Source organism: Bubalus bubalis, chromosome 3 (assembly GCF_019923935.1).
Source record: "Bubalus bubalis isolate 160015118507 breed Murrah chromosome 3, NDDB_SH_1, whole genome shotgun sequence".
NCBI lineage: Eukaryota > Metazoa > Chordata > Mammalia > Artiodactyla > Bovidae > Bubalus > Bubalus bubalis.
Genome location: NC_059159.1, coordinates 155976602 through 155994931, shown reverse-complemented (window position 1 = coordinate 155994931; position 18330 = coordinate 155976602). Strand labels below are relative to the sequence as shown.

The 18330-nt window shown below is 44.6% G+C and overlaps 1 protein-coding gene across 2 annotated transcripts in view; it reads right to left on the bottom strand.

Moving 5' to 3' along the window:
• The window catches only part of LOC123332932 (tumor necrosis factor receptor superfamily member 10B), a 38646-nt gene extending 21485 nt beyond the window's left edge, over positions 1-17161 (bottom strand). The window contains exon 1 of one of the 2 annotated variants that reach the window (XM_044940378.2): positions 16737-17161. In XM_044940378.2, the coding sequence (XP_044796313.2) occupies positions 16737-16907 (171 nt within the window). In that variant the 5' untranslated portion in view covers positions 16908-17161. Of the gene's footprint in view, positions 1-10563; positions 10762-16736 lie in introns of those variants that run through there. The other variant, XM_045165151.1, reaches the window with a different exon arrangement.
• Between the last annotated feature and the right edge of the window lie 1169 nt (positions 17162-18330).

The window sequence follows — 18330 nt, the reverse complement described above, 5'->3', positions numbered from 1 at the left end:
CAATGGGCAGGGGCAGAAGGGCAGCCCCTGGGAGTGGATACAGCTCTGTACTCAGCACCTTGGCTTTGGGAAGGGGACAGAAACCTGACTGTGGAGCCTCCCAGCAACTCAAAAGGGAGAACAGCTAGGCCCTAAGGTCCATGAGAGGAAAAAAAAAAAAAAAAAAAAAACGGGTCTCTGTGAGGTTGCAGGGCTGAGTCACCAGGCCTACTGAGAAGGATACAGAAAGGCCAGTGGGGACAGAAAGAGAAGGTGGCCCCGGAGTGGCAGGAGGCTCACAAGTGAGGGGCCACAGAAGGACCCCAGCAAGCAAGATACCTTCCTGACAGCTGTCACAGCCAGTCTGCACCTCCAGGAGCCTAGCAGGCCCAGGTGCAACCCAGAGACACCACTGGGGCAGGCTGTGGGGAGTCAGGCCCGGCTGGGGCCCCTTTCCCAGGGGAAGGGCAGGGAGGAGATGGACGGAGGAGAGGCTGAATTCCAGCCTCCAAGAAACCTGGTGCCTGGAAATCTTGAGTCAGAGCAGGAGACACACCCATGCAGGCATAAAGAGGGGAAGGAAGGAGTGAATCACCCAGCAAGAACATACACCCCTGCCCCTGTGCCACTCACAGCTTCTCCAGAGGAGACTGCAAGGAGGGGGAGGAAAGTACACACATGCTTCTTTTTATATAAAGTTATGTATTTAGGTCATGGATTCATGAATACATGAGTCTCTTCTAGCTAGTGGATAATTAGCTATTTCTTGTATTGTTTGATAATATCAACAAACTCTTCAAAGGGATCTCCAATTGTTTCCCTTTCTAGGAGAAGAGATAAACCAGGGACTCGGTGCTTTCTTTAGGAAATGCACATGCAGAGGCTATCTGTCCTGTGTTCTTTTCCTTTCTTCTACCGGTCAATTGCACAGTTAAACACGTGTAGTGTGGATTTTTCACTTCAGCTATTTGACTTTTCAGCCCTACAATTTTGTGTTGATTCCTTTTCATAGTTTCTATTTTTACAGACCATTCCCTGCAGTAATCCGCACTCCTTAAGTATCTGCTCCAGCTTTGATAACTGTATGCAGCTGAGTAGCCATCACCCAGTCAAGACACAGAACACTCCCAGCACCCCACACAGTCTCTTCTGCCCCAGTAGTCCTTTCCCACCCACCCCATCAGGACAGGCACTCCATCCCAGGATATATGTGACTCAAATGAGGACTATATATGAGGCCACTTAGGAAAACGGAAGTAATAGTTATTCAACAAGTGCGGAGATGCTTTGCACCGTTATCAGTAGTCTAAATAAGGAAATGAACGCATGCGATAGTCTCCAGGGAAGGTGAAAAGATAAAATTAAGTACCAATTTTGATTTTTTGAAACCATCTCAAAACAGGAGGCTGCATCCACAATGATAAGAATTTCTACATGAAACTAGGATCCAACCTCATTCTTTTCTTAAAACTTAATTTAGGACTTCCCTGGGAGCACAATGGATAAGAATCTGCCTGCCAATGCAGGGGACACAGGCTCGATCTCTGGTGCAGGAAGATCTCATATGCTGTGGAACGACTAAGCCCATGCACCACAACTACTGAGCCAGAGCTCTAGAGCCCTCGAACTGCAACTAATGAGCCCAAGTGCTGGAACTACTGAGGCTGCGTGCCCGGTGCCCATGCTCCCTAATAAGAGAAGCCACTGCAATGAGAAACCTGGGCACTGCACTGAAGAGCAGCCCCTGCTCACTGCAACTAGAACAAGCCCGCGTGCGGCAATGAAGACCTACCGCAGCCAAAAATATAAATAAATAAATGGATCATATGAAAGTTTTTTTCACAGTTAAGAAAATAAAACAAAGAAAGACCCACAGCATCAGATCAAAGCTACTGAATTCTAGGAACCAAAGCTGGATGCACCTGTGCCCAAGTGTGTGTGTAGCTGGGTTACAGTAAAAATACACTTGTATATTTACAAATACAAAATATGCTTCGTGGGTTGACCCAGATTCTACTCTTCTAGAAAGTCACCTACTAACGTCATCAGAAAACATATATGGTTTTATTTTCAAATATATTCAATGTAATAATTTTGAAAAAAATCAGAAATGTTTAGTTTTAGGAGGATTATTACTAAATATTATAACCACCACACAGTGGAATACATGCAGCCTTTATTCAATCATACAACAACCATAGGAGCACCCGCTCTGTGCTGCCTGCTTTAGGTTTCAGGAATATATTGACAGCTAGTGAAAACAAGACAGGTGATAAATAACATAACATCTCTTAGAGCAACCAGTCTACCACAGCTGGCTCCCTTCCCCTCCATGAACCTGATCTCCCTCCTTTACCACTTCCTCTTGGGGCACAAGATGGGACCAGAACGGCCTTTTCCTGTTTCTACTGCAGTCCTGGGCAAGCAGAAGGGCCAGGGCCCCACGAGGTCCATCACACGCTCATCAGCATGGACTCTGTTGCTTTTCTAGCTTTAGTTTCATTACTTTCTGTTCTAATCTGTACTATTTCCTTCCTCTGTTTACTTTACCTTTAGTATGTTCTTCATTTTCTAGTGTGTCACTGAATAGTATTAGGTTATTGATTTGAGATTTTTCTTCTTCCTGAATGCAGTCATTTATAGGCATAAATTTCTTTCTAAGTTTTCAGCTGCTTTAGCTATATCCCATAAGTGTTGGTATACGGTATCTTCAATTTCATTCATCTTAAAAGATTTTACAATTTCTTTTTTGATATCTTCTTTGACTAATTGGTTATTTGAAAGTGTGTTGTTTAAATTTTATCATAGCTGTGAAGTTCCCCAATTCCTTCCTGTTCGTGATTTCTAATTTCATTCCATTGTGGTGGGAGGGTATGTGTTCTATTATGGCTCTCCTTTTAAATATATTGATATTTGTTTTATGAGCTAGTATATGGTTTATTCTGGAGAATGTTCCATGCACACTTGAGAAGAATGTATTTTGTTATTGACTGGAGTATTCAATAGATGTCCGTTGGTCTAATTGTTTTATAATGTTGTTCAAGTCTACTATTTTCCCGTTGATCTTCTTTCGGTTTATTATGAATCCTTACAGATTAAGGAAATTACATTTCTAAGTGTGATTTGTGTTCTGAGTACTTTTTTTCTAGTTTGTTTTTATCTTTGTCATGATTTCTTCCCTTTGGCTTTCTTCTTAATTTTTATATAGCTTTGGGCAAGTTTTATAATTTGTTTTCATACTGAAGAAGTTCTTCCCCTCTCCAAAGTGGTAAGACATTTTTTCTCATATTTTTGCAGTACTCTTCTGGTTTCATATATTACAATTCATTCATTGATCCACCTACTTTTAATTATCCAATAAGAAGAGCATAAGGAAGAAACATCATTCTTTTTCAGAAGGCATCCTAGTTGCTGTATCATCATTATTGAAGAGTGAATTTTTTATCATTAATAGGAAGTGTCATCACCATAACACATTATTAAGGAAAGGTTTTAAAGGTTGGGTGTTTTAAAGAGCATCTTTCATTATTAATAAATATGAGTTAGATGAGAGAGACAGATCCTGCAAGGAAGACTGAGGTCATCTGAAGGAGGCGAGCCCAGGAGGTGAAGGTCAAGCCTAGGGACATGGGGTCCCGGGTTGTGACAGCTCTTCCGCGTCTTCAGCTCCGTTCCAGATCACAGAGCCCCTTCCTGTGGGTCACTGTTTGACTCGCTACAGGTCGGACCCATTTTTCCTCTTGTCTTCCCGCCAGGGCCCAATGGCATGAGCTTTGTTTGAAGGCTCTTCCCTCATCACTGTATTTTTTCTGTGCCTCTTTGTGTCTCTTAATGACTAGGAGCTCCTTGAGAACCAGAATTAGGACTTCCTTCTCTAAGTTCTAGAGGCCCAGGTGGTGCTGTTCAATAGAGTAATCACCAGGTCCTTATGGGAATGGAGCACTTCAAACAGCTTCTCTGAATCAAGATGTGTTGCAAGTGAAAAATACATTCTGAATTTCAAAGACAGTATTTAAGAAAAAAAGTCCAGCAATGTTTTATATTGATTGTTGTTGTTTAGTCACTAAGTCATGTCCAACTGTTTGCGACCCCATGGACTGTAGCCTGCCAGGATCCTCTATCCATGGGATTCTCCAGGCAAGAATACTGGAGTGGGTAGCCACTGCCTTCTCCAGGGGATCAGGGGATCATTCCCTTCTCAGGGGATTTTCCCGACCCAGGGATGAAACCTGGGTCTCCCGGGTGGCAGACAGACTCTTTACCATCTGAGCCACCAGGGAAACTCCTGAGCTTCCCTGTACCCCATTTTCTCCCCTCTTCCTATAGAGCCCCAACCGCCCCCAGGCTTTCCCATGCTGGTGGGGTCTTCTGAGGCTGCAGAGGCCCCTCCTCATCCGACTGTGTGGCCCCACACTGCCCCTTGCAGTGTCCATCCCCACACCTCTTCAACACATTTCCCCTTAGGCCAAGCTAGCTTCTCCACTGGGCACAGCAGGCTGCAGGTTAGAGCCCATGATCCCATCAGTGGCCCACGAAAAATTTTTCAGTATATATGTAGAATCTAGAGAAATGGTACAGATGAACCTATTGCAGGGCAGGAAGAGAGACACAGATGTAGAGGACACACATCTGGACACGGGACGGAGGCGGAGGTGGGGGACGGAGGGATGGGATGAACTGGGAGATTGGGATTGACATATATACACCGCCACGTGTTAAATAAATAACTAGTGGGAACCTGCTGCATAGCACAGGGAATTCAGCTTCATTCTCTGTGATGACCTAGAGGATTGGGGAGGTCCAAGAGGGAGGGCTATGTGTATATATATAGCTGATTCATTTCATTGTACAGCAGAAAATAATACAATATTGTAAAGCAATTATACTCCAATTTTTAAAAAAAATCTTGAAATCATACAAAACTATTTGCATAGAGTTCAGTCTCAGGTATATTCATCTTTATACCTATTGAGTCCTAAATATAATCTTTAATTGTTTTTGTAAGCAAGAAGGGGCCTAGAAAGACCAAAGGTGCTGACAGCAGACAGAAGTCATAATGAGGCCACGAGTGTGCTCCTTCAAGGTTCCCATAAAACCCTGAGCCAACTTGACTGGCCTCACACCCAGCCCTGTTCCCCAGTAGCACCTGAATCTTTCCTATTTAGGGACTTGAAGGTCAATAGTAATTCGCAGTCCTCTGACACTCCAGTGTTGGCTGAGGTTGGCAGGAAGAGTCAACAGGTGGAGGACGCGAGGGCCTCGTATTTAAAGCTTGACTGAAGCATGAAGCTCAGCTTGTGCCCACACCCTTGTGACCCTTGACCTAGATGAGGCCTCCCCTCACAGGACTCCTCCTGCAGCCCAGGGAGGCCAGGGTGGGCCTTGCAGAGGCCCTGCAAGGACAGCTCTGAACACTCAGCAGGAGCCCGGGGGCTGCAGGGCACAAGCCTGGATCCTCTTCCCGCCCAATGAGGGGGAGTGAAGGGATCCTGACCTGCAGACAGCAGGAGCCTGTCCCCTCTCCACTGTCTTGTCAGAAGACCTGGGACAGGAGGTTGCCCCTTCCTTCTCCTCATCCAGCCAGCTGTCCCTGATGGGTCCTCTACGTCATCCCTGTGTCTGTACCCAGGTGCCCTGAGGAAGCTCGTGGCCATGGCCTATACCCCCTGGAGCAATGTCAAGTGTGTGGACCAAGAATCAGGTACCCTGGCCCATGAGGAGACTCCCTCTCCCTCCTCAAGCAGTTCACACACACATACACACACTCACACACACACTTTTACAAATAAGCATTATACATAGTGCAAACAAACAAAAAATCAGATTACAGGATCAAATGTTAAGGAACTATCCTCAGGTTTTAAAAGACATTGATCTTTTGTGTATTAACTATAGGTTTTGTTTTGTGAAGCCCAAGAATACTGAAGTGGGTAGCCTGTCCCTTCTCCAGGGGAACCTCCCAACCCAGGAATTGAATCGGAGTCTCCTGCATTGCACGGGAGTCTTTACCAGCTGAGCTACCCAGGAAGCCCCACATATGACAACTTATATCTATAACAGTCTATTTTAAGTTGATAACAAGTGCGACCCCATTCTAAAGCTCATCATTTTTAGTCTCCTACGCCCAACATTGTACATTTTTGATGTCACTTTTCACATCTTTTCATCTTGAATATTCCTTTGTTAATTACTGTAATCCTAGTTATTTTTACTGCTTTTGTCTTTAAGCTTCATATTAGCTTTATAAGTAATCAAACCAGTACTGTTACTAAATATTTACCTTCCAGTGAGATTTATTCTTTCTTATCTGTTCTTGTTATTATTTAATGGCTTTTATTTTCAGCTTAAAAAAATTTTTTTTAACATCTGTTTTAAGGCCAGTTTAGTGATTAACTCCTTTAGCTTTTGTTTGGTAACCATAACCATAATGTCCTCAGTCATGTCCGACTTTTTGGAGCCCACCAGGCTCCTCTGCCCGTGGAATTTTCCAGGAGAGAACACTGGAGTGAGTTGCCATGTCCTCCTCCAGAGGATCTTCCCCACCCAGGGATGGAACCTGCATCTCCCGAGTCTCCTGAATTGGCAGGCGAGTTCTTTACCACTCTTGACCATTCTTTAGGGCCAGCTGTCTGGAAAACTGTTTCTCTCTCTTCGATTAATGAATAATCACTTTGCCATGTAGAGTATTACTGGTTAGAGGTTTTTTTCCTTTTAGCATTTTGAATATATTGTGCCACTCCCTTCTGACTTGCAATTTTTGTGCTGAAAAGTCTGTTGATAGCCTTATGGGGGTTCCCTTGTATGTAACAAGTTGTTTTTCTCTTGCTGTTTTTAATATTCTCTCCATTATCTTTAACTTTTGACATTTTAATTATAATGTGTCTTAGTAAGGATCTCTTTAAGGCAGCAGCAGCAGTAGCAGCAAGGATCTCTTTAAGGTCCTTATTTGGAACTTTCTGAGCTTCCTGTATCTAGATGTCTGATTCCTTCCCCACATTAGGTAAGTTTTCAGCCATTATTTAATCAAATAAGTTTTCTGCCCCTTTCTAGTTCTCCTTTGGAGCCCTATAATGCAGTATTGCCCTATAATGTCCTTTAATGTTGTCCCATAAGTTCCTGAAGCTATCTTCACTTTATTTCATTCTTTTTCTTCTCTGATATTCTGATTGGGCAAGTTCCACTGCTTTGTCCTTTTTTAAAACATTTTGAAAAATATATATTTGTCTATTTGGTTGCATCAGGTCTTAGTTTTGTCACGTGGCTCTTTTGTTGCAGTGCATGGACTCTCAGGTTGTGGTGTGTGAGCTCAGCAGTCGCAGCGTGTGCTTAGTTGCACCGTGGCATATGGGACCTCAGTTCCCTGACCAGGGATTGAACCTACATCTTCTGCATTGCTTTCTGGTAGCTCAGCTGGTAAAGAATCCATTTGCAGTGCAGGGGACCTCAGTTCAATTCCTGGGTCGGGAAGATCTGCTAGAGAAGGGATAGGCTACCCACTCCAGTAATCTTGGGCTTTCCTGATGGCTCATCTGGTAAAGGATCCGCCTGCAATGCGGGAGACCTGGGTTTGATCCTTGGGTTGAGAGAAACCCCTGGAGAAGGGAACGGCTACCCATTCCAGCATTCTGGCCTGGAGAATTTCATGGACTGTATAGTCCAGTTCAGTTCAGTCGCTCAGTCGTGTCCAACTCTTTGCGATCCCATGTATTGCAACACGCCAGGCCTCCCTGTCCATCACCAACTCCCGGAGTTCACTCAAGCTCATGTCCATGGAGTCAGTGATGCCATCCAGCCATCTCATCCCCTTCTCCTCCTGCCTCCAATACCTCCCAGCATCAGAGTCTTTTCCAATGAGTCAAATCTTCGCATGAGGTGGCCAAAGTACTGGACATTCAGCTTTAGCATCAGTCCTTCCAAAGAACACCCAGGACTGATCTCCTTCAGAATGGACTGGTTGGATCTCCTTGCAGTCCATGGGACTCTTAAGAGTCTTCTCCGACACCACAGTTCGAAGGCATCAATTCTTTGGCGCTCAACTTTCTTCACAGTCCAACTCTCACATCCATACATGACCACTGGAAAAACCATAGCCTTGACTAGACGGACTTTGTTGGCTAAGTAATGTCTCCGCATTTCAATATGCTATCTAGGTTGGTCATAACTTTCCTTCCAAGGAGTGTCTTTTAATTTCATGGCTGCAATCACCATCTGCAGTGATTTTGGAGCCCCAAAAAATAAAGTCTGACACTGTTTCCCCATCTATTTCCCATGAAGTGATGGGACCAGATGCCATGATCTTCGCTTTCTGAATGTTGAGCTTTAAGCCAACTTTTTCACTCTCCTCTTTCACTTTCATCAAGAGGCTTCTTAGTTCCTCTTCACTTTCTGCCATAAGGGTGGTGTCATCTGCATATCTGAGGTTATTGATATTTCTCCAGGCAATCTTGATTCCAGCTTGTGCTTCTTCCAGCCCAGCGTTTCTCATGATGTACTCTGCATAGAAGTTAAATAAGCAGGGTGACAATATACAGCCTTGACGTACTCCTTTTCCTATTTGGAACCAGTCTGTTGTTCCATGTCCAGCTGTAACTGTTGCTTCCTGACCTGCATACAGTTTCTCAAGAGGCAGGTCAGGTGGTCTGGTAGTCCCATCTCTTTCAGAATTCTCCACAGTTTATCGTGATCCACACAGTCTATGGGGTCGCAAATAGTCAGACAGGACTGAGTGAATTTCACTTTCACTTTCCCCTGCACTGTAAGCTGGAGTCTTAACCACTGGACCACCAGGGAAGTTTCCACTGCTTTGTCTTTGAGATGACTGATCCTTTCTTTACTTTACCTAGTCTGCTGCTGAACCCTTCTATTGTTTTTCAGGTCAGTTATTGTATGTTTCAGCTCTGTGGCTTCTATTTGACAGTTTCTTATATTTCCCATCTCTTTCTTGAAGTTCTCACTGTGTTCATCCATTCTTCTCCCCAGTTCAGCAAGCTTCTTTATGACCATTACTTTGAACTCTTTATCAACTAAATTATTTATCTCCATTTCATTAAGGCTTCTTCCTAAGGCTTTATCGCATTTAGTGACTTGGAACAGGTTTCTCTGTTTCTTCATTTTGCTTGACTCTCTGTGTTTCTTTCTATACAGTAGATGAAACCCCCTCTCTCCCAGTCTTGAAGGAGTTGCCTTGTGTAAGAAATGAATTTTTCATTCAGCCTGCTCTTAGTCATCTCTCAAACTCTTGGGATTGTTGAAGCAGCCTACTATATTTTTTAAGAGTTCCCAGTAGTTGAGCATGTGCCAAGACCTGTCCTATTGCAACGGAGCAGGACACTATGGTCCTTGCCCCTCCCCCGACTACGTCCTTTGCCTGCCTCTTGTCTATGGAAAACTTCAGTCCAAGAATAAGTTTCATCAAAGAAGTGAGAAATGCAGAAACTAAAGAAAATAGTCAAAGGAGACCAAATAATAATAATGTAGTCATTAAGCTTAGTCAAGGATCTTTCTTTCTTTCTCAAGGGCTATAGATAATATTCTGAGCCATATCCTGTGAGCTGTCTTTTTTTTTTTTAATTAATTTAATTGGAGGCTAATTACAATATTGTAGTGGTTTTTGCCATACATTGACATGAATCAGCCGTGGGTGAACATGTGTTCCTCATCCTGAACCCCCTCTCACCTCCTTCCCCATCCCATCTCTCAGGGTCATCCCAGTGCACCGGCCCTGAGCACCCTGTCTCATGCATCGAACCGAGACTGGAGATCTAGTTAACTATGATAATATTCATGTTTCAATGCTATTCTCTCAAATCATCCCACCCTCATCTTCTCCCACAGAGTCCAAAAGTCTGTTCTTTATATCTGTGTCTCTTTTGCTGTCTCCCATACAGGTTATCGTTACCATCTTTCTAAATTCCATATACATGTATTAGTATACTCTACTGGTTTTTTTCTTTCTGACTTACTTCACTCTGTATAATAGGCTCCAGTTTCATCCACCTCATTAGAACTGATTCAAATGCACTCTTTTTAATAGCTGAGTAAGATTCCATTGTGTACCACAGCTTTCTTATCCATTCATCTGCTGATGGACATCTAGGTTGCTTCCATGACCTAGCTATTGTAAACCGTGCTGCGATGAACATTCGAGTACACATGTTTATTTCAATTCTGGTTTCCTTGGTGTGTATGCCCAGCAGTGGGATTGCTGGGTCATATGGCAGTTCGATTTCCAGTTTTTAAAGGAATCTCCACCCTGTTCTCCATAGTGGCTGTACTAGTTTGCATTCCCACCAACAGTGTAAGAGGGTTCCCTTTTCTCCACACCCTCTCCAGCATTTATTGTTTGTGGACGTTTTGATAGCAGCCATTGTGATCCGTGTGAGATGGTATCTCACTGTGGTTTTGATTTGCATTTCTCTGAATGAGTGATGTTGAGCATTTTCATGGTGAGCTGTCTTACAGATACTGAAACCCCAAGTGGGGAAGTTAACTACATGATGACCAGACTGTACCCAGGATATGAGCTGCCACAATTCCAAGAACTGGCCTCAGAGAAATGGAAACAAATGGACCCTGGAACTGTACCTAAAACAATCAAGATGATGTTGGTCAGACCACCGATGATCAATTTGAAGATGACTATCAGAGCTGACTCTGCTGTTTCTGTATGTGGCTCCCTCCTCACTTCTGTCTATAAAAGCTCTTGCCCACAGGTTGCCGGTGGGGGCGGGGAGTCGGCCTTCGGAGAGATGTTCACCACTCTCGCCCCCCAGTTGTAAGCATCTGAAATAAAGCAAACTTTCCTTACCACCAACCTGGACTGTTTATTGGCTTTTGGGCAGAGAGCAGCCAGACCCACACACACACTTGCAGTACCACTATCCCAAAGGGGAAGATCTCAGTGCCTAGATTCAGGTTGACTGGAAGTCAGCCACATACACACACAAAGAAATTTACAGGCCAATATTCTTGATGAACACAAATGCAAAAGTCATCAACAAAATTTTAGAAAGCTGAATTCAACAATACATTAAAAGGACCATACAACATAATCAGTGGGATTTATTCTAAGGATGCAAACTATGGTTCAAATTTTACAAATAAAAAAAAAATCACAGTCAATGTGATATACCACATTAGTAAAATGAAGAACAAAAGTCATATGATCATCTCAATGGGTACAAAAAAAGCATTTGACAAATTCAATATTGATTTATGATAAAACTCTCAACAAAGCAGACATAGAGGAAATACACCTCAACAAATAAAACCCTATGTGACAAGGCCACAGCAAACACCACATTCCATAGTGAAAAGCTGAAATTATCTCCTCTAAGATCAGGAACAAGATAAAGACACTCACTTTTGTCATCTTTATTTAACATAGTATTAGAAGTCCCAGCCAGAGCGATTAGGTAAGAAAAAGAAATAAAAAGCATCCAACTTGGAAAGGAGGAACTAAAAGTGTCACATTTTGCAGGTGACATGATATTATGTATAGAAAATGCTAAACACTCCATTGAAAAAAAACCTCTTAAGACTAATAAATGAAGCCAGTATAGTTACAGGATATAAACATCAATATGAAAACATATGGTGCATTTCTTTACATGAATAACAAACCAGCAGAAAGAGAAATAAGAAAACAATCTAATTTACAGTGGCATCAAAAAAATAAAATTCCTATGAATAAGTTGAATAAATTTAGCCAAGGAGGTCAAAGACCTGTACATTGAAAACTGCACAAATAAATGGAAAAATAGTCCATGCTTATGGATTTGAATAATCAATATTTGTAAATGTCCATATACCCATAGAAATCTATAGATTCGATGCAATTTTTATCAAAATTTCAATGGCACTTTTCACAGAAATAGGACAAAGAATTAAACTTTTTACAGAACCACAAAAGACTCTGAAGAGCCAAAGTAATTTTTTAGAAAAGATGAGGAAGGCTGGTGGCATCTTGCTTCTTGATTTCAAACTATGCAAGTGAAAGTGTTAGTCGCTCAGTTGTGTCCAGCTTTGCGATCCCATGGACTGTAGCCAGCCAGGCTCCTCTGTCCATGGAATTTTCCAGGCAAGAATAATGGAGTGGGTACCCATTCCCTTCTCCAAGGGATCTTCCCAACCCAGGGATCAACTCTGGGTCTCCCCCACTGCAGGCAGATTCTTTACCATCTGAGTCACCAGGGAAGCCCTGTATTGGAAAGGGAGAGTCTTAACCACTGGACCACCAGGGAAGTTCCTTAATGAAGGATTTTTGCGTGTATAATAGATGTTGGTCAGTATTTTTTTTTTTTTTGGTAATGTCATTGTAAGTTTTTGATACCAGGGTTGTGCTGGCTTTATAAAACAGTGAAGAACTGTTGCCTGTTCATATTTTCTGAAAGAATTTGTATAAGACTGATATTATTTTTTCTATGAATATTTATAGAATTCCTCAATGAAACTACATGGGCCTGCAGTTTTCATTGCTGTAAGATTTTAAGTGATGAATTCTAATTCATAAAAAGATAAAGGATTAATCAGATTTTCTTTTCACCTTGTATTTGTTTTGCTAAGTAATATTCTCAAGGAATTTGTCCATTTTATTCAAGTTCAAATTTATTTGACATTAAATTATTCCTAAGTTCCCCTTATTGTCCTTTCTATGGCTGCAGAGTTTGTTATAATATCTTATCATTAATTGTTGATACTGGTATTTTTTGTTTTTTTGGCCTTTTTTCTTTTAAAATTTGGTTTGTTAATTTTGTTAATCATTTCAGAGAATCAACACTTGGTTTGTCAATTCCTTTCATTATTTGTATTCTATTTCATTGATTTCTACTCATATTATTATTTTTTCCCTATTCTTCTGAGTTTAATTTACACTTATTTTATGGTGATTTAAAAATGTGAATCTTCAGGTCGCTTTTTTTTCTTTACTTTAAAAAAATTTTACTCCCCACTTCTCCCAACCCCCTATTCTTTTTAATAGAACATCTTTAATTGGAAGAGCTTCCCAGGTGGCACCAGTGGTAAAGAACCCACCTGCCAATGCAAGAGACTTAAAGAGATGTGGGTTCAGTCCCTGGGTCGGGAAGATTCCCAGGGGGAGGACACAACAACCCACTCCATTCTTGCCTGGAGAATCCCTTGGACAGAGGAGCATGGCGAGCTACAGTCCATAGGGTTACAAAGGCTAGGACACAACTGAAGTGACTTAGCATGCACTCACACTTTAATTCGGAGAAGGTGATGGCACCCCACTCCAGTACTCTTGCCTGGAAAATCCCATGGACGGAGGAGCCTGGTAGGCTGCAGTCCATGGGGTCACTAAAGAGTCGGACACGACTGAGTGACTTCACTTTCACTTTTCACTTTCATGCATTGGAGAAGGAAATGGCAACCCACTCCAGGGTTCTTGCCTGGAGAATCCCAGGGACGGGGGAGCCTGGTGGGCTGCCGTCTATGGAGTCGCACAGAGTCGGACACGACTGAAGTGACTTAGCAGCAGCAGCAGCAGCACACTTTAACTGAAAACTGCAGTTTAAGCACTGTGTTAGCAGCTTTTCACAAGTTTCCACTTAGTATGTATTCATTACTATTTGTTTTTAAATTCAAAAAAAATATTCTTTTGATTTCATGTAAGAACCATAATGATTTGAAGGATGTTGCTTAATAGTCAAATTTTGGAGTCCTTTTCTAGAGATCATTCTTGACTAGCAATGTAATTTCATTAAAGTCAGAGAATAGAGTTTATATGATTTCATTGCTTTTAAACTTATTTAGACTTTTTAAATTGTCTAGAATGTGGTCTATCTTAGTGGAAGTACCACATTCATCAAAAAAGAATGAGTCTTCATTAGATGTTGCAAGCGTGCTCTCTGAATGTCAATTAAATCAAGATGGTTGATTTTTCTTTTTCTTTTTTTATTAATTTGGTCTCTCTGTGCAGCTTCGAGGATGTTAGTTCCTCAACCAATGAACCTGTTGTGCCCTCCATAAGACAGCAGAGTCCTAACAACTGAACGGTCAGGGGAATTCCCGTTATGGTTAACAGCGTTACTTTTGCTGTTGTTTAGTGGCTAAGTTGTGAGAGACTCTGAGACCCCCTGGACTGTAGCCTGCCAGGCTCCTCTATGGGATATTCCAGCAAGCATGCTGGAGTGGGTTGCCATTTCCTCCTCCAGAGGATCTTCCCCAGCCTAGGGATCTAACCTGTGTCTCCTGCATTGGCAGACAGATTCTTTACCGCTGAACCACTGGGGAAGCCCGATAATGTTACTACCCTTTTTCATTTTCATTAAAGGGTGATATGATAGTCCTTTGATTTCATCCATTTTTGCTTTATGTATTTTTAAAGCTCTTTTATTAGGCACAATATATTTATGGTTAAGATGTCTTCCTGATGAATTGACACTTGTAACACTACAAATATACGTTTAAAAAATCTTTGGTAACATCAGATGAAAACTTGAAATAGTCTTCTATGGACCTGGGCAATCCTTCAGCATTGACATTCAGTTATCTCTATTCTGTCCCCAGCTTGCCGGTCACATTTCCCACCACCCAGATCAATACCCTCCATGCCCCTCAGAGCAGGACACAACACTAACATTAGTGCAGGCATCTTAGAACCCACACCACCCACGCATTCAGGGGGAGTCCTGTCTGCAGCCTGCTGAGTAGCCCTGTGCAGGGGCTGTGGGGCACCGGGGACAAGGCGAGGTCCTTGCTTTCCTCAGGGCAGTTCTGGCCACAGGAACCTGAGGCAGAGACAGCGATTCCCGTAAAGTCACCAAGGTGAAAAGAGCCTGGAAGGGCTGCAAGGCAGATGGGACAAGACTCCCAGTGGCAGAGAACAGGTGTGGACATGGAGGGAAAAGTCCCACAGTGCCAGGATCACAGACAAGAACGAAGTCAAAGTAACTGGAGTGGGGCGGGGTGGGGCTGGGATGGACGAGGAGCAGGCTTCCTGGTGTGTAATCTCCATTTCGGGCTGTTGGAGAGACAAACACTGGGGTGCACCGGGTGCGGTGGAGATGTGAGACTTTGCCACTCACAGACTTGTGGTGTGTGTGTGTGTGGAGAGTGGGTTGGGGGTGTGAGAGAGAGAGAGAGAGAGGAGGGAGACAGGAGGGCTGCGGTGGAGCAGCAGCGTGGGACAAAAGAGAGAGGGAAACGAGGGAACTTCCCTGGCGGTCCAGTGGTTAGGGTGCCGCACTTTCACTGCGGGGGTCAAGGCTGGATCCTAGGTTGGGAACTAAGATTCCTGCAGCCTTTGAGCCTTGGCCAATTAAAAGAAAGAAAGGAACTGAGAACGGAGGATGGGTCGTGGAAGTGTCTTCAGTTCGGCTCAGCAATTTGTCCACCGCTACCAAGCTGGTGAAGTTAGAGCTGAGTCCCGAGTAGGGATTTCCTTTCCTGCTTCTTACCACTTACTTCCTGCAAGTGATGCAATACTGTTAACTGGGTTTGCAGAGTCTAGTTGGACCTTGCTGTGTTCCCATGTGACTTCCCGGAGCTGATGTAACTGTTTTAGGGTCTAGCTTGATTTTCACTATCCCTTGATAGGTCACCCAAAACAACACTACTCTTTCCTCCCTGGGGACAAATGGGCCCTAAAAGCTGCACCGTTTCGTTTTTTTGTTTGTTTTGGTTTGGTTTTTTTTGAACAAAAGATTCTTTAAATTCTATAGTGCTTTACAATTTTCAAGCGATTCACACACAGGATTTCATATAATCTCACAATAACTCTTCTTTTCCCCTCATCCCTATCTTGACCCTCCCTGCTTCCCTCTCCTCACTGGTAACCACCAGGTTTTCTCTGTATCCCTGAGTCTGCTTCTTTTTTGTGTGTTACTCACTAGTTTGTTGTAATTTTTCTATTGCGCGTGCAAGTGTAAGTAACGTGTAAGTAACATCATACAGGGTTTCTCTTTTACTCTAAACCTCATCAGCTGTGACAAAGCCATAGTGTCAGACTTGTTCTCAAGGTCTTCCTGTGCTCTGAGACCTGTTTCTTCTAAGATTTGTGTGACTGTGGGGTTGTTTTTACAAGTAAAAAGACAGCTAGGTTAACAGTAGACCCTTCCGCCTGGAGTTCAGGGCAGCCATTAAATAGTTTTTTCAGGATGCATGCCACACCTGTTTCAGACTCAAAACAGAAATCAAAAGAACATCTTCAGACCCTTTCCTCCTAAACTAGACAGAGCCCCTGAGGCTAGCCGCCTGATTACTGGGGATTTACCCTGTAAGCCCTGTGGGTTGCTGCGGAAGCAAGTGGAAGGAATTTGCAAAATGACTGACAGCAGCCGAGAAGGGGTGCTGAATGCAAGGGAGGGTGGGAAAGCTACTTTTCTGTACAAATCGAGGGGAAGAATAGATGCGATGAGCATATTCTAGAATCTCAACAAAAAAGGGGAGGGGAGAGGAAAAAGAAGAAGGGACACGGGAGGGAGGAGAGGGGAAGGAAGGGGAGCGGAGAAGCTTGCAAAAGAGTTTTCCATTCTTTTTCCTTTGGAATTTACTTCTGGGACAGCCAGACAAGCCTAGGACCGGGACAGAGAACACAGGCTCTTCTCCCTCTGGGCCCGGGTCGGTCCCGCCAGGCCCTGAACCTGCTCCTTCCCCGCATGCAGCCCACGGTAGATCTCGCTCGGACATGCCCCGGCCGCAGCTGACCCGGGCATGCACACCGCCGGGTCTTTTCCCGCCGCCATTTACCGGCCACCCGGCGCGCGTTCCGGAGTGGTACCCGCGGTGGTACTCACCCACAACACGACACCCATGACGAAGACGAGGTACCCGAACCGAAGTTTGGGGCCACCGGAGCGCCCTGCACCGGCGCTCGAGGAGGCCGGTGCCTTCCGTCCCCGCTGCCGCTTGCGGTCGGGCAGCGTTCGCTGTCGAGGTCCCCGCAGGTTGATGGCAGGCACAGTCATGAGGAATCTTCACGGTCGTCCGTGGAACTTGGAAACCCGCCTCTGATGGCCAGACGTCGGAGCTCCTCTGTATACCGCCGCGGGGCTCCTCTGTATACCGCCGCGGGGCTCCTCTGTATACCGCCGCGGGGCTCCTCTGTATACCGCCGCGGGGCTCCTCTGTATACCGCCGCGGGGCTCCTCTGTATACCGCCGCGGGGCTCCTCTGTATACCGCCGCGGGGCTCCTCTGTATACCTCCGCTCCCGCGCACTGTACTCACGCTTTCAGAGAAAGCAGGCGGAGGTGGCCCCGCCTTGTCTTACTCAGGATATTGCTCAATCAGTGCCGGAAAAATAAGAATCTCCGTCTCTCTCTCTAGACGGCCAGTTGAACGCAGCCTGTGCGTGCTCAGTCGCTCAGTCGTGTTCCACTCTTTGCTGACCCCATGGACTGCGGCCCACCAGCCTTCTCTGTCCATGGGCTTTCCTAGACAAGACTACTGGAGTAGGTTGCCATTTCCTCCTCCAGGGATCTTCCCGATCCAGGGATGGAACTCTCCTGTCCTGCATCTCTTGCATTGGCAGACGGATTCTTTACCAGGGAGCCACCTGGGAAGGCCGAAGCACGCAGAGTTGGCATTAAAGGTTCTTCTTGAACCGGATCCCTTCTCAGGGGCAACGACCCTCCTGAGCTACCTCTGGTCCTCTGACTACCGCTCTCAGCTTCTGCTCCTCCCAGGCTCATTGACAGTGTGGGTGCAAGGGAGGGGTATCACTGTCTCCAGAGTCACATGGCAGCTCTGTCCCAGGGGAAAGTTGTTGAATCAGAGGTTTGCTCTTAGCATCTTAGTAGCCAGGTGCCTGACTGGAGTAGATACTCAATGAACAGGTGGGTGGACAGAATGAAGGTCACAGAGACGGCCATCGGTGGGTCTGAATTCAGGTCACAAATAGGCTTCGGATCTCCTCCATCACTACCTGTGCGTTGCAGTAATGCCAGGGTCAACGTCTGCCTTTCACACGCAGGACTTCATACCATCTCCTCTCGACCCTACTGCTCTTGCAGTCAGGCAAGCTAGAGGAATCCACTCCATTCAGCCTTTCTTGGAAATTTTTCTTCCCTGTAGATTCTTTAAAGCCTTTGGGAAACAGAACTGCTGGACGCTAATTGGCATATGAAACCAAACGGGCCAGGAGGAGGAGGTCCCCACGTGGGTCAGGCGCGTCCAGCTGTCCGGAAACATCGGCGCTCAAGCGGCTCAAGTCTAGGTCCTACAAAGCTACGGGCGACTGTGGGCTGGGGACTGGGCAGGGGAGACACGAACCGGGAGCCTCCAGCTCCACCCTTTTGTATCCGTTTTGTGAGGCCGGTGTGGTAGGAATTAAAATTCCTTTTTCCTCCATATGTTTATCCAGCGGTTCCAATACCATTTATTGAAAACA